General features: G+C 36.3%; 2 protein-coding genes across 3 annotated transcripts in view; one reads left to right on the top strand and one right to left on the bottom strand.

The window, feature by feature from the left end:
- The first annotated feature begins 100 nt into the window (after positions 1-100).
- Positions 101-7,941, top strand: LOC107597793 (probable glutamate receptor). Its single transcript, XM_016289012.1, has 10 exons — positions 101-325; positions 1,097-1,172; positions 2,813-2,844; positions 2,980-3,159; positions 3,305-3,531; positions 3,707-3,804; positions 5,099-5,316; positions 5,418-5,637; positions 7,263-7,507; positions 7,722-7,941. The coding sequence occupies exons 1-10, from the start codon at positions 323-325 to the stop codon at positions 7,818-7,820; spliced, it is 1,398 nt and encodes a 465-aa protein (XP_016144498.1). The 5' UTR covers positions 101-322; the 3' UTR covers positions 7,821-7,941.
- Positions 7,942-8,900: 959 nt separating this feature from the next.
- Positions 8,901-12,265, bottom strand: part of LOC107597244 (1-phosphatidylinositol 4,5-bisphosphate phosphodiesterase eta-2-like) — a 16,455-nt gene continuing 13,090 nt past the window's right edge. For both annotated transcript variants that reach the window (XM_016288261.1, XM_016288337.1), the window contains 4 exons: positions 11,717-11,863; positions 11,527-11,606; positions 10,222-11,407; positions 8,901-10,047 (listed from right to left, as the gene is read on the bottom strand). In XM_016288261.1, the coding sequence (XP_016143747.1) occupies positions 10,031-10,047; positions 10,222-11,407; positions 11,527-11,606; positions 11,717-11,863 (1,430 nt within the window). In that variant the 3' untranslated portion in view covers positions 8,901-10,030. The remainder of the gene's footprint in view (positions 10,048-10,221; positions 11,408-11,526; positions 11,607-11,716; positions 11,864-12,265) is intronic.

Here is a 12,265-nt window from a genome sequence, read left to right as displayed (position 1 = left end):
GAAGTAGGCACACTCTAAAAAAATGCTGGGTTAAATATAACCCAGCGCTGGGTTAAAAAGGGACAAACCCAGCTATTGGGTTGTTTTGACCCAGCGGTTGGGTGCATATATCAAATCTATAATTCATCCTGCTCCAGAACATTCTATCAACCCACATTTCATTATAAGTGTTTGGATGACTTTCTCCACCCCCTGAAACCCATTGGCTTTTCCCAAGCCTTTAGTGAGAACCCTCTAATTCATTATTGCAAAGCACAGCACTGTCTTGATCGGCGTCAGTGTCAGTTCAGCCCCAGCACAGTGGAATTTCACAGCAGACATAATGGTAAGTGTGAGACTGGGAGGATGCTGTTTGATTGATAGATCCTTATAAAGTAAATTATGTCTGTTTGATTTGAAGTATGCTGGAAGCTCTGAAAATGCATTGGTGGTCATATGGTAGCATTAGTACGGTCAGTAACCTCAACAAAATATTAAGAAGTCATATAAAATGTGGTTGTACATGTTATTTTCATTTTATATATACATTATATTATTTTACATTTTAAAACACACACACACATGTGTGTATATATATATATATATATATATATATATATATATATATGTATGTGTATATATATATATATATATATGTATGTGTGTATATATATATATATGTATGTGTGTATATATATATATATGTATGTGTATATATATATATATATATATATATATGTGTGTGTATGTGTGTGTATGTATGTGTATATATATGTATGTGTATATATGTATGTGTATGTATATATATATATGTATGTATATATGTATGTGTATATATATATATATGTATGTATATATATATATATATATATACACATGCTGCCCACTTATTACATTTATTAATACTAAATAGCCTATGTGTATGTAGAAAGAGGACTATAGTATTATTAATTGTAATAAAATAGATTATACATAGCGTATACATTTAATATTGTAAGTGTAATAAGTCGTCATCATGTCATTTTTTAATGTAAATATTATATATAAATATGTTAATATAGAAATGTTTTAAAATGTGTTAATACATAAACAGTCAGATTGTCTGTTTGGCTTGCAGGTCAGAACCAGCAACATGTTGGGAATTGTCTCTTTATGCATAGTATTGCTGCTGGGGTCAGATATCTGCATAGCAGGTATTTCTAAAGTTGATATATAATGTAAAAGATAAATATTCCTGTGTTCTGCAGTTACTGTGTTTTTGTCTCATGTGAAATTGTTATGATGTAATGGCATCATTTTATTTCTTGTATTCCATCTTAGAATCAGTTCTGTTTCTGCAAGGAATACAATCGAGGCATTAATTACTTTTACAGCATCTCGTGTAATTTCATAAACAGCAGCTATGATGAAATCTGTGCCAACTCGTCCTGTCCTCGCCGCATGAAGTTCTTGAATTTCACAGGCCTGTCATATGATAAATGGCTGATCAGTCAGCTGGGCACATCATCAAAGATAGTGACCACATCCTGCTTGGCACACTTCATACCCCATTCTGACAGAGAGGAAGTCAGCCAGCTGAAACCTTCTCAAAAATGGTTATAAATCAATTCAAAGCCGTGAACAAGCAGAACAGTGTTTAAGACATGCCAAGCTATGACAGCATGTCGAGGACCCTCTGTGTCTGTCATAAATTCAATAGGAGGAGCTGATGAGTGTCAGCATCACTTTATGGTGTTGATGGAGTCCTGAGGGCTTCGCCGAACTTTAGCTTCAGATACTCTTTGACTGCCCTTACCAGGCCTTCGTGATCAAGTGAAAAAAAAAAACAGTAACTCCAATTAGTCACAGTTCAGCCCTGCAATGAGATTGTTGTCTCTCACTTTTGAGAAAGTATAAAAACACAGCCAAACGTTGCGGGTTCCGGAAACCCGGACGCAGCCGTGCCATTCACTCATCATCTCCCTGAGATTCGCAGACGGATCGAGGATGGGGCTTTTTAGCTAAAGATTGTTGCCGAACAAAAGGTTCTCTGATGACTCTGGCTACTTTAAGATGGAGCTATTTGTGACACAAATGAAATGCAGCAGGAAGTGAGACTCCCAGCCAGAGAACTGATTTGGCAGATCAATAGAGGAGCCACTGAAATCTTGGCCATGTCTCTCTGTGTCAACTTGAGGTCACTTTTGAACAAACGCACTCTTGAACAGATCTGAGGTTTTCAAAAGTGTTTACTCAGTAGGACTCTGTTTTGTTTATTGACTTCAATCCCTTGAAATTTCATTCAACCTTTTGTTTTAACTGAAATGCTTATTGACTTTATGAACAGGGTCCTATGATGAGATCTTAGTATTATCTACACTTCCGTTCAAAAGTTAGAATTTTTATTTTAAAGAAATTAATTGTATTCAGCCAGGAAAGAGATTTGAAATTAATTGCGTTCTATTCCCCATGTATAACTGTTTCCACAAAAATATTAAGCAACACGACTGTTGTCAATATTGATATTTAGAAAAATGTTTCTTGAGCAGTAAATCAGCTAATTAGAATATTATTTCATATTTCTGAAGCATCATGTGACACTGAAAGACTGTAATTGCTGCTGAAAATTCAACTTCACCAACATGAATAAATTACATTTTAAAATATATTAAAATAGAAACCATTTATTTTAAATTATAATCATATATCATTATTATCAAATAAATGCAGCTTTGGTGAGCACATAAGAGACTTCTTTTTAAAAAAAAATCTTACGACACGATAGTGTATATAAATGTACTTGTATTTATAATAATTTTATTAATAATATTTGATTATAATTTTTCCATTTCAGCAAGGCAAGATCTGATAGTTACCACCATAAAGGTAAGGATTAAAATAAGTTCAAAATGATCAAATATTATGTTATTTTGTGTTTTAATATTATTTATATTAGCAATGATTTCATTATATGAACAATTTATTCAGATTATATTAACAACTTACATTTTTAAATTTCAGCAAGACCCCTACACAATGAGCAAGGGCTCGCAGTTGGAAGGCTACTGTATGGATCTGCTCGCTGAGCTAGCTAAGAAACTGGGTTTCAAATACAAAGTTCACCTGGTAAAGGATGGAGCGTATGGCCGACAGGATGAAAGTGGAAACTGGAACGGAATGATTGGGGAGGTTGTTAGAGGGGTATGTGATGTGCTTTACACAATACACAGTAGTACTGGGATTGTACTGATGCATATAAATCAAAAACCAGCACGGCAATTAAATTATCTCGATGATATTAATCCTTCCTAAGTAGTGTCAAACCTTTCATGTGTTTTGTTCACAGGAAGCTGATCTCGCCATGGCTCCACTCACTCTCACTGCTGCACGTGAGAAGGCTGTGGGAATGACAAAACCTTACATGCAGACCGGAATCAGTATCCTCCTCCGCAAAGATATTGTTTCTGAAGAGGCCGGGATTTTTGACTTCCTGTCCCCCTTCTCTGGGGAGATCTGGTTCGGCATCCTGATTGCATACTTTGTGACTGCAGTCTGCATCTGCATTGTGGGAAGGTCAGAGAAAGGAGGAGAACACCAGAGACACATAGAACAAGAGCCCTTACTCATTTACTACACTAAACATTTTAAACAATACTATTAGTAAAACTGTAAAACTGCTGTACTCTTTTCCAGGATGGTTTCTGAATAGGGTTCTGAAACTCAATTCTGCGTTTGTCTTTCTATCAAGGTTGAGTCCATGTGAATGGAGTCAGCCTGAGACAGAGCCAAATCACTTCACTCTTCTCCACAGTTTGTGGTATGCTGCGGGAGCCCTAAGTCTGCAAGGTAATTATCTAAATGAATGTATGAGCAGTTTTTAGGGGTCATGCACTGAAACCCCCAAAGTCCTGACCCTTTGAATGCAGGAAATATTTGATAATCTTTCCAGTGTCTACCATATATTTTATGGCCATTTTGATCTGGTTTATTTACTGTTCGCTACATCTCTTGCAACATCTGTGGAATCTTCACCAAAATTATTTCAGATCAAGCCTATAACAATAATGACTTATTGGAATTTTTTTGTGTGTTAAAAATTGTTTTGCATATCCTTATTGGTGCACAATGGAAGTTTTTCCTACAATAGTGATTTATATTTTAATTGGTCAAGTTGAATTTCATCAGGTCAGTGTTAATTTAGTAGTATTTATATACTATTATATAGTTTTTATTAATATTATGAATTAGCATTTGTTTTTATTTTTTCTGTTTTCATGTTAATTTTGTTATTTGCTTTTGAATTTATTTGTATTACTATTAATATGGTATTATATTCATATTAAATTAATATTTTTCATTAATAATACTATTTAGGCTTAATTTATTTTTTCATTTATTTTATATTTAAGTTTTAGTTCAATTTTAGTAATATTTTTTTCCAGATGCTTTAACTTAAATTTAAAGTATTATAATATTTATATTATTTGAGCTTTATTTTAGTTTTTCAGACCTTTTTTTTGTTTATTTTATAAAACTATTTAGGTTTATTTTTTTAATTCATTTTCAGCTATTTTAGTCATTTTAGTGCTTCAAATTAAACTTATTTTAGTTAGTTGCCAAGGCAATAATTATTTTATTTCAGCTTTATTTAAACTAACAAAAATGCTTGTAATGGTTTTAGTCAATGATAATAACACTGTCCGTAAACAGAAAATATTCTAGCTAGCCGCATTTAATTTTTTTCAACCACAAATGGCAATAAAGAGGCCAAAGTAGTGCACTAAGTGCATTAACAAATCTCTGAAGCTCTGTCTTAGAGATGCTTTGGTGTAAGAAAACAAAACTTGGAAAATGTCATCGCTGCCATACCCTTATAGAGTCTGTAAAATTTCACGCCTGCACCTCCTACATATCAAAAGATATAAGCAATGATATACTTATATGCTTTAATCCAACTGTCTTTAAAAACAGGAATATGCAGCCCTACAATGTATTTTCCAGATACTGTATAGTCAGGTATATTTCACTTTGTGCTTGGCCCTTTATTGCTGCCTGCAGCTATTTTTCCTGCAAACTACTTTTCAGTCATTGATAATGAAAGGTTAACGTCTTTTCCTCTCATTTGTTTTGCTTTCTGCAGGTGCAGGCCCTCACCCTAAAGCTGTGTCAGGAAGGGTTATCAGTTGTACCTGGTGGTTGTTTGGAGTTGTGCTCCTGGCCTGTTATTTTTCCAGCCTCAGTTCCTCTCAGGGGTCTGACTCTGCACCGCTCATGATTAAAGGTTTTGAGGACTTGGCTAATCAGGATGTAATAGAATATGGAACACTTGCCGGCTCCTCCACCCTCGCCTTCTTTAAGGTCTAATCACATGAATTATATGCACATTCTTCTGATTACTCAAATTCATTCCTGACCGATGTTACAGAAAAGATTTCCTAACATGTTTTCTTTTTGCACAGAACTCGAATAACCCATCTTACCGTCGCATCTATGAGCACATGGAGCGGAGAAAGAGTTTCGTGTCCTCCATGGATGAGGGTGTCCAGAAAGCAAAGGAAGGAAACTATGCATTTATTGGAGAATCCGTGTCCTTGGATTTAGCTGTGGCACGGCATTGTGAACTGGTCCGGGCACATGAGGTCATCGGGATGAGAGGTTACAGCATTGTAACTCCTCTTGGTGAGACAAACATATTTAAGCTGTTTTTTTTAAATGGATGTACACTGTAAAAATTATTTATCACAGTTGTAAATAAAGATTATTAGAGTATGTTTTACAAGAAAATACTACTTTAGTCTTTACTCTTTCACAAAATTGCATGTTAAATACAGTGTGTTTCTTGCTGTTTCTTTGTTATTATTTGTGAAATTTACTACAGTTTGAGTGAAATTAGATTTTTTCCCCCCAAAGGAGTTTAAAAACGTATACATTAAAGCTATAGTTAATCAAAAAATGCAAATTAGATAAAAGTTTACTCATTCTCAGGCCATCCAAGATGTAAATGAGTTTATTTCTTCAGAATATATTTGGAGAAATGTAGCGTAAATTCACTTGCTCACCAAAGGATCCTCTGCAGTGAATGGGTGCCATCAGAACGAGAGTCCAAACAGCTGATAAAAATTTAAAAATCACAATAATCCACAAGTAATCCACACGACTCCAGTCCAACAATTAATGCGTTGTGAAGTGAAAAGTTGCATGTTTGTAAAATCTATCAAGGCATTTGAACTTAACCATAGCTGCTAGCCAAAATACTATAGTCCATAATCCATAATAACACTACCTCCAGTGAAAAAGTCTATCCCCTGTTGTCCTCTCACAACAAAATCCACATATTTGTTTTGAACAGTTTTGAGCTGTTTTTGCTTGATCTATACGTATTTCTCTCCTGATTCAGACAAGATGACTTTTTCCCTGGAGAAAGCAATATTATGGATTATGGACTCATAGCTGGAAGCAACTGTTTGAAGTTAAAAACGCTTTGATGGATTTGTTTCTTACAAACACAGCTTTTTGCATCATAAGACGTTAACTGATGAACTGGAGTCGTGTGGGTTACTTGTGGATTATTGTGATGTTTTTATCAGCTGTTTGTACTCTCATTCTGGCACCCATTCACTGCAGAGGATCCATTGGTGAGCAAGAGGGAATGTTCAATTTCTCCAAATTTGTTCTAATGAAGAAACAAAGCCATCTACATCTTGGATGGCCTGAGAGTGAGTATTTTCATTTTTCCATTAACTATTCCTTTAACTTTTACCCGAAAAGTAACTTTTTTGGGGATAAATTATTTGTTTAAAGAGGCACAAGACATCTTGATGTTTTTTTAGCTGTTGCGGCAGTTCAGTCCAAGTAGGGATAACTGCAGGCTGGAGCAGTGTGCCTGGTGAAAAATTAGTGTGCCGAAAGGTAGGGGCATGGATAAAGGTCTTTCTAACTGGTTAGGGTTAGGGGTTACGCTGCCTTCATGCCAATGTTGTAATTCCTGTAATTCTGAGATGACAACACGAGACATTCTACTCAGAGCTGATTTATGTGTTTCTATGCCAACACTATCAATGCCAAAGCCTTCACATGCTCCAGAACACGTAATTACAATTTATAAGCTCTGAATGTTCTGCGAGCTACAACTTGGACCATGTAACAACTGTACAACCTGACCGCTACCAGGTTCATTTAAGCACTACTTAAGCGCTACCTCTGGGTCACGCCACCTTTTGCCATGCCCATTACTTTTATTACTTACCATTGTCTTGTTCAATTTGCAGTGAATGGTTTTAATGCCACAGTATGTTTTGGAACAGGATCTCCCATGCTCAAGAACCTAAGTGTGGCTATCCTGCAGCTGAGTGAGGCTGGGGAGCTGGCGTACCTGCGCACTAAGTGGTGGGCTAGCAGCTGTATACCGGATAGTGCCAAAGGCTCGTCTCTGAGGGCCCATAGCATGAAGGGCATCTTCCTGGTTCTGGCTATAGGCCTTGGGATTGGAGTGCTGCTCTCCTTGTTTGAACTCACCTCAAAGTCTCGCAGCACTGCAGGGGAGCAGAAGGCAAGTAATGCCAATATAAACACACACACACACACACACACACACACACACACACAAACATCTGAATGAACTACCACACCTGGAAGAACATTTACAGGTTTTTAGTGGTTGTTAAACTTAAGCAACAGTACAACTGTACAGTAGCACATTTTGATATGTGTTTTTGTCTATTATAATACAGTCTGTGAAAATAAACCTGTTCTCATCCATACAGAAATCCTGCTGCGCAGTTTTGACTCAGGAGTTGAGCCAGCGTTTGAGAATGATCAACACAAAGGGAGCCCAGGAAACCTCAGACAAAAACAAGGCATAAAATGCTCAACAACATTGATGTAATATGCAAGTCTTACATAGCAGAACGACTTTACTGTTCATAGGTTTGTACATTATCTGGTGCTAGGTATTATTACTATTTCCCAAGTTAGATAATTATATACAGTGGGTACGGAAAGTATTCAGACCCCCTTACATTTTTCACTCTTTGTTATATTGCAGCCATTTGCTAAAATCATTTAAGTGAATTTTTTTTCCTCGTTAACATTTTATATTTTAACTGATTTAGATAAGATGTACTAAATTTCAGATAAGGGAGAGTGGGGTGAGTTGATCCAGTTTTTACTTATGGTGTGTTTAATGCGAGCACATGACAGTAATGGGTCCAACTTAAATATGTAAAAAAAATTCAGGAGGTGGTGCATCCTTGGGAATAATCACCAATTTGGGTCTAAAATAAACTGCTTTCAAAATATGGCTTTCCAAAAAAAAAAAGATGGTGTTTTGGCTCAACTTGCCCCCAGTGAGGGGTAAATTGAGCCTAGGGAGAGGGTAAGATGAGCCACATGGAGTTGAACTGATTATGGTGAAGTAAAACTGAACATTTTCACCTCATGCTAAATTAAAGGAGGAGAAATTCAATAAAAACAACTTCGAAAAATCAATGTGTGAGCCTTGTGATGGACTGGCCATCCATCCAGGGAGTTTCCCCACCTGTGGCTCAAGACGCTGAGTTAGGCTCCAGCTCCCCTTGACCCTAATAAGGACAAAGAGGTTTGGATAATGGAATGGATATATGGATGACGTCTTAAAAGTTTTATTTAAAGATACAGTTCACAACTTTGGAGGCATTTTTTTCATTATTTAAAAATTTCAGAACAAAATAAAGTATAATTGAATAAATAAATCAAAAATCAAACAAACTGCAATTGACCTTACAGAACCGGGCTAATAGTATTCAACATCCCACTTACAAATGTTGCAGGGAAATGCAATTTCATAAAAACTTAAATGGCCAATTTTCATAAACAAGGCCTATTTAAAATGTAAAGTTTAAAACAAAGAACAAGTAAAATGTTTGGTCTAAAATTAATGAATTATAATGTAGAATTACAGTAAAATAATACTTTATTATCATAAGAAGGGGTGAGCCACTGGCTCAACTTACCCAAGGAATTACCCCACTCTTACCATTTTAACAAACTTGTATTGTCCAGCAGTTTAGAGCTAACATCATGCTAACAGTAAAGCCTCATATTATAACTTCCTAAAGCACAAACACGATAATTTTTCAGATTTGTCTGTAATTGTTCAGACACAAGCATGAGTCCTTGAACATAAAAAGATCACTTTGAAAAGCAAAAAACTGTTTTTTGAACTTAAATGTAGTTAGCAATTATTCCATAGGCCTCTCTCTATCACAGGGTGAGTAAAATGGACAACTCCCATATATTTGTGGTCACATCACCAATTTTGTTGAAGGTTGTCTAGAAACAAGGGGTGGCTCAGCTTGCCCACAGGCCCAAATCACCCTGCTCTCCCCTATTTTTATACATAATTTAATAATAATAATAATAATAAAACATTTTACATTTATATCAAGCTACCTGTCTGTTCAGTAAAATCTTTTTAATCTTGCAGCAAAATATCATGCAGTTTGTATTAGATTATTCTCATGCATTCCATCTTGAAACAATATAGAAACTTTTTAGACCAGAATTATGAATCAAAAATGTTAAATATAAAATATATTTTGTTAATGAATGACAAAGATTGAGGACAAGTAAAAAAGAGTACATTTGATTTTATGTTTGTTCAGTTATGTACACAAGAGGAAATGCTTGTAATAAATTCAGAAATGCAAAGAAAAATACATAAAATTGTGTTAAAAGCATACTACTCTTACTATCACAAATGAGGTATGCATTCTGGCACCATGTATATTAATGAATTAATAAACCCGATTTAACACACAAGTGTGATTGCATTTTTTTAACAAACATGAGTAGAAACATATGTTTAGTTTTAAACTGAATTGCAGCTTCCAAATGCAAAAAAACCAAATGCAACATTCCAAGCTCCTTTTGGAAAAAATATGAATTTTGAGCCCAGATAGCATGAGATGATGAGTAAGATTTAAACAAGATAATACTTGTACAAAGGTTTTCTTCCTGTAGCATCTGTCTATATCCATAATTGCAGTGTGGAATTTTATTTCAGTTTCTTAGGTTTCACATGCATGTTTTTTTTCTACAATGTTGATGAATCTAAAAAAGATTAAAAACCCACCATAAATTAACATCAGCGAGATCTCTTGGAAGGTCAAATGAAAAGCGATTTTTGTCTTACTCAAGCACTAGACATTTCAACCAGCATGAAAAGGGCATTCATTTAACAATTTATAATTTAAAAAAGGCACTGTTCTGTGCCTTATGACTCACCTCTGAAAAACAGTGGTGAATGGCAGCGAATCTCACACATTTTCTGCTCAAACAGAGCATTCATTTCCCTCTGCAGTGTGCCCATTGTCTGCTGCTGGTTGTCAGGGAAACGAAATGGCAGAGTACTCAGGTCAAGGCTGTCCAAACTACTTAGGCTGCTTGATTCACTCTCAGCGAGGTTGTGATTATTAGGAACAGAGTTTTTTGTTGCAGAGTAACTGCACTGAGGGAGAGGGTACTGGTTGAAGAAGTCTTTCCTAATGTGATGGGGTGTGTTTGGTGGCAAGGGCGGATGCCGTCTTGGGACGCTTTGTGATCTGTGTCCTTTAAATGGTGAATCTTTGGAAGATGGTGTGTCTGGGTCATTCATGCGTCTGCTCAGCACAGGGGTTGCGGGGATTGACAATGGCTGCCACTGAGGGTTAAGCCTACCATCTAAAGAACGTCCAAATTTATTCCTGAGCACCATGTTTCTGGTGTTTAATGTTCCACTCGAAGGATCTAGTATACCATCAGGTATTGGATGGAAATTTAAGGGTTCACACTCATGTGTAAGTTGTTGAGGTTCATACATCTCAGGTTCCTGCTCTGAAGCCTCAATGACAGATTTAACACCTGAGATCTGCTTCGACAAGGGCTGATTATTCAGTCTAGAAGCAGGAACCTTCATCTTAGATACTGCTACGTCTGCAGGCTCACACTCCAGTTTATTTCGTTTTGGAACAGTCAACTCTTTGGTATCCTCAAGGTGTGATTGAACCACAGTCTGAATGTCCAAATCTGAACTGTCTTTTGAACCAAATGCTAAGTTGGTGTAGTCCGTAGCCACTCCTGCTCCACCAGAGCATGTGATGGAGGACAGGTGGCGCCGTGCCTCATGAGATCCTTCTGGCTCTTGAAAACAGACCTTATGTGCCCTTCTCAGGGGTTCACTTTGAGCTCCTCTGAGCAAAGATGCAGACTGTGAGGTGCTCCTGCTGCCTTTCGAGCTCACGTCATCACTGTAACGTCTGTTTAGAAAGTCTTCTTTGGTGTAGCAGTCGGCTGAGCCCTTCACCACTTTTGCTTGGTTCTTTCCAGCACCTTTTCGCAGGAAGTTCGGACCAAAAGATGTCCTTGTGCCATCTTTAGAGGTCTGCATAAGGTTTTTCTGGATTAGCTGCTTTACTGCGTTGCTTGATTTGACCTGGTAATAAATATATCAGCAGAACAATTTTATAATATTAACATGGTGATTAACAACAGTCAAAATTTCTAAACAATGACAAAAGATAGATTTATGCAAAAAATCGAATAAAAAGTTACCTTTCCTGTGATGTCATTAATGGTAACATGGACAAAGATAGATGCTTCTTCCATACCTTCTAAATAGACATGTCGATAGCCTGTGGAACAAGGAAATAATATAAGGCTGACTGACTAAATTATTGAAAAAATATGTAAATATATACATTATTCTCTGTTCAAAAATGTCACCGAATGGTATGTAATTTACCTGGCATCATGCTTTTAAATGCTATGGTTCTCTGTCCAATGAAGTCTCTTCCAATTGGATCATGGTCCCAAACCATAAAGCGTACTAAGGCAATCTGAGGCATGTGCAGCGTAAACACAAGTGTCTCCTCCCACATGGGGTTAAAACCTGTTAATGTGGCATTAAAACATGGGCAATGTGTTACATTTGACTGCACTATACTAAAACGATTTTTGTGAAATGAATGCTTTTTCTGTATATTTTAATATATAATAATGTAATATAATAATATATATTTTAAATATAATGTAAGCCTTCTGTAGTACACACACACACACACACACACACACACACACACATATGCAGTGGGTATCATTTGACTTTCATCTGTGATCAGCTGTGGTCATGTTGATTAGCTCAGCCTGAAAAGAGTTTTCCTGGAGCATTTCAGTCCTTGTAGTGCAATTGAAGCAAACAATCATCTATGGGTGGCAAGGCACTGTCAAAAGATCTCCGGGATAAAGTTGTGGACAGGCATAAGTCAGGAGATGGATACAAAAAAATGTCAAA

Source organism: Sinocyclocheilus grahami, unplaced genomic scaffold, assembly GCF_001515645.1.
Source record: "Sinocyclocheilus grahami isolate Dianchi unplaced genomic scaffold, SAMN03320097.WGS_v1.1 scaffold2.1, whole genome shotgun sequence".
Taxonomy (NCBI): domain Eukaryota; kingdom Metazoa; phylum Chordata; class Actinopteri; order Cypriniformes; family Cyprinidae; genus Sinocyclocheilus; species Sinocyclocheilus grahami.
The sequence above is the reverse complement of the archived record's forward strand: the minus strand, read 5'-3'. Positions and strand labels throughout refer to the sequence as shown.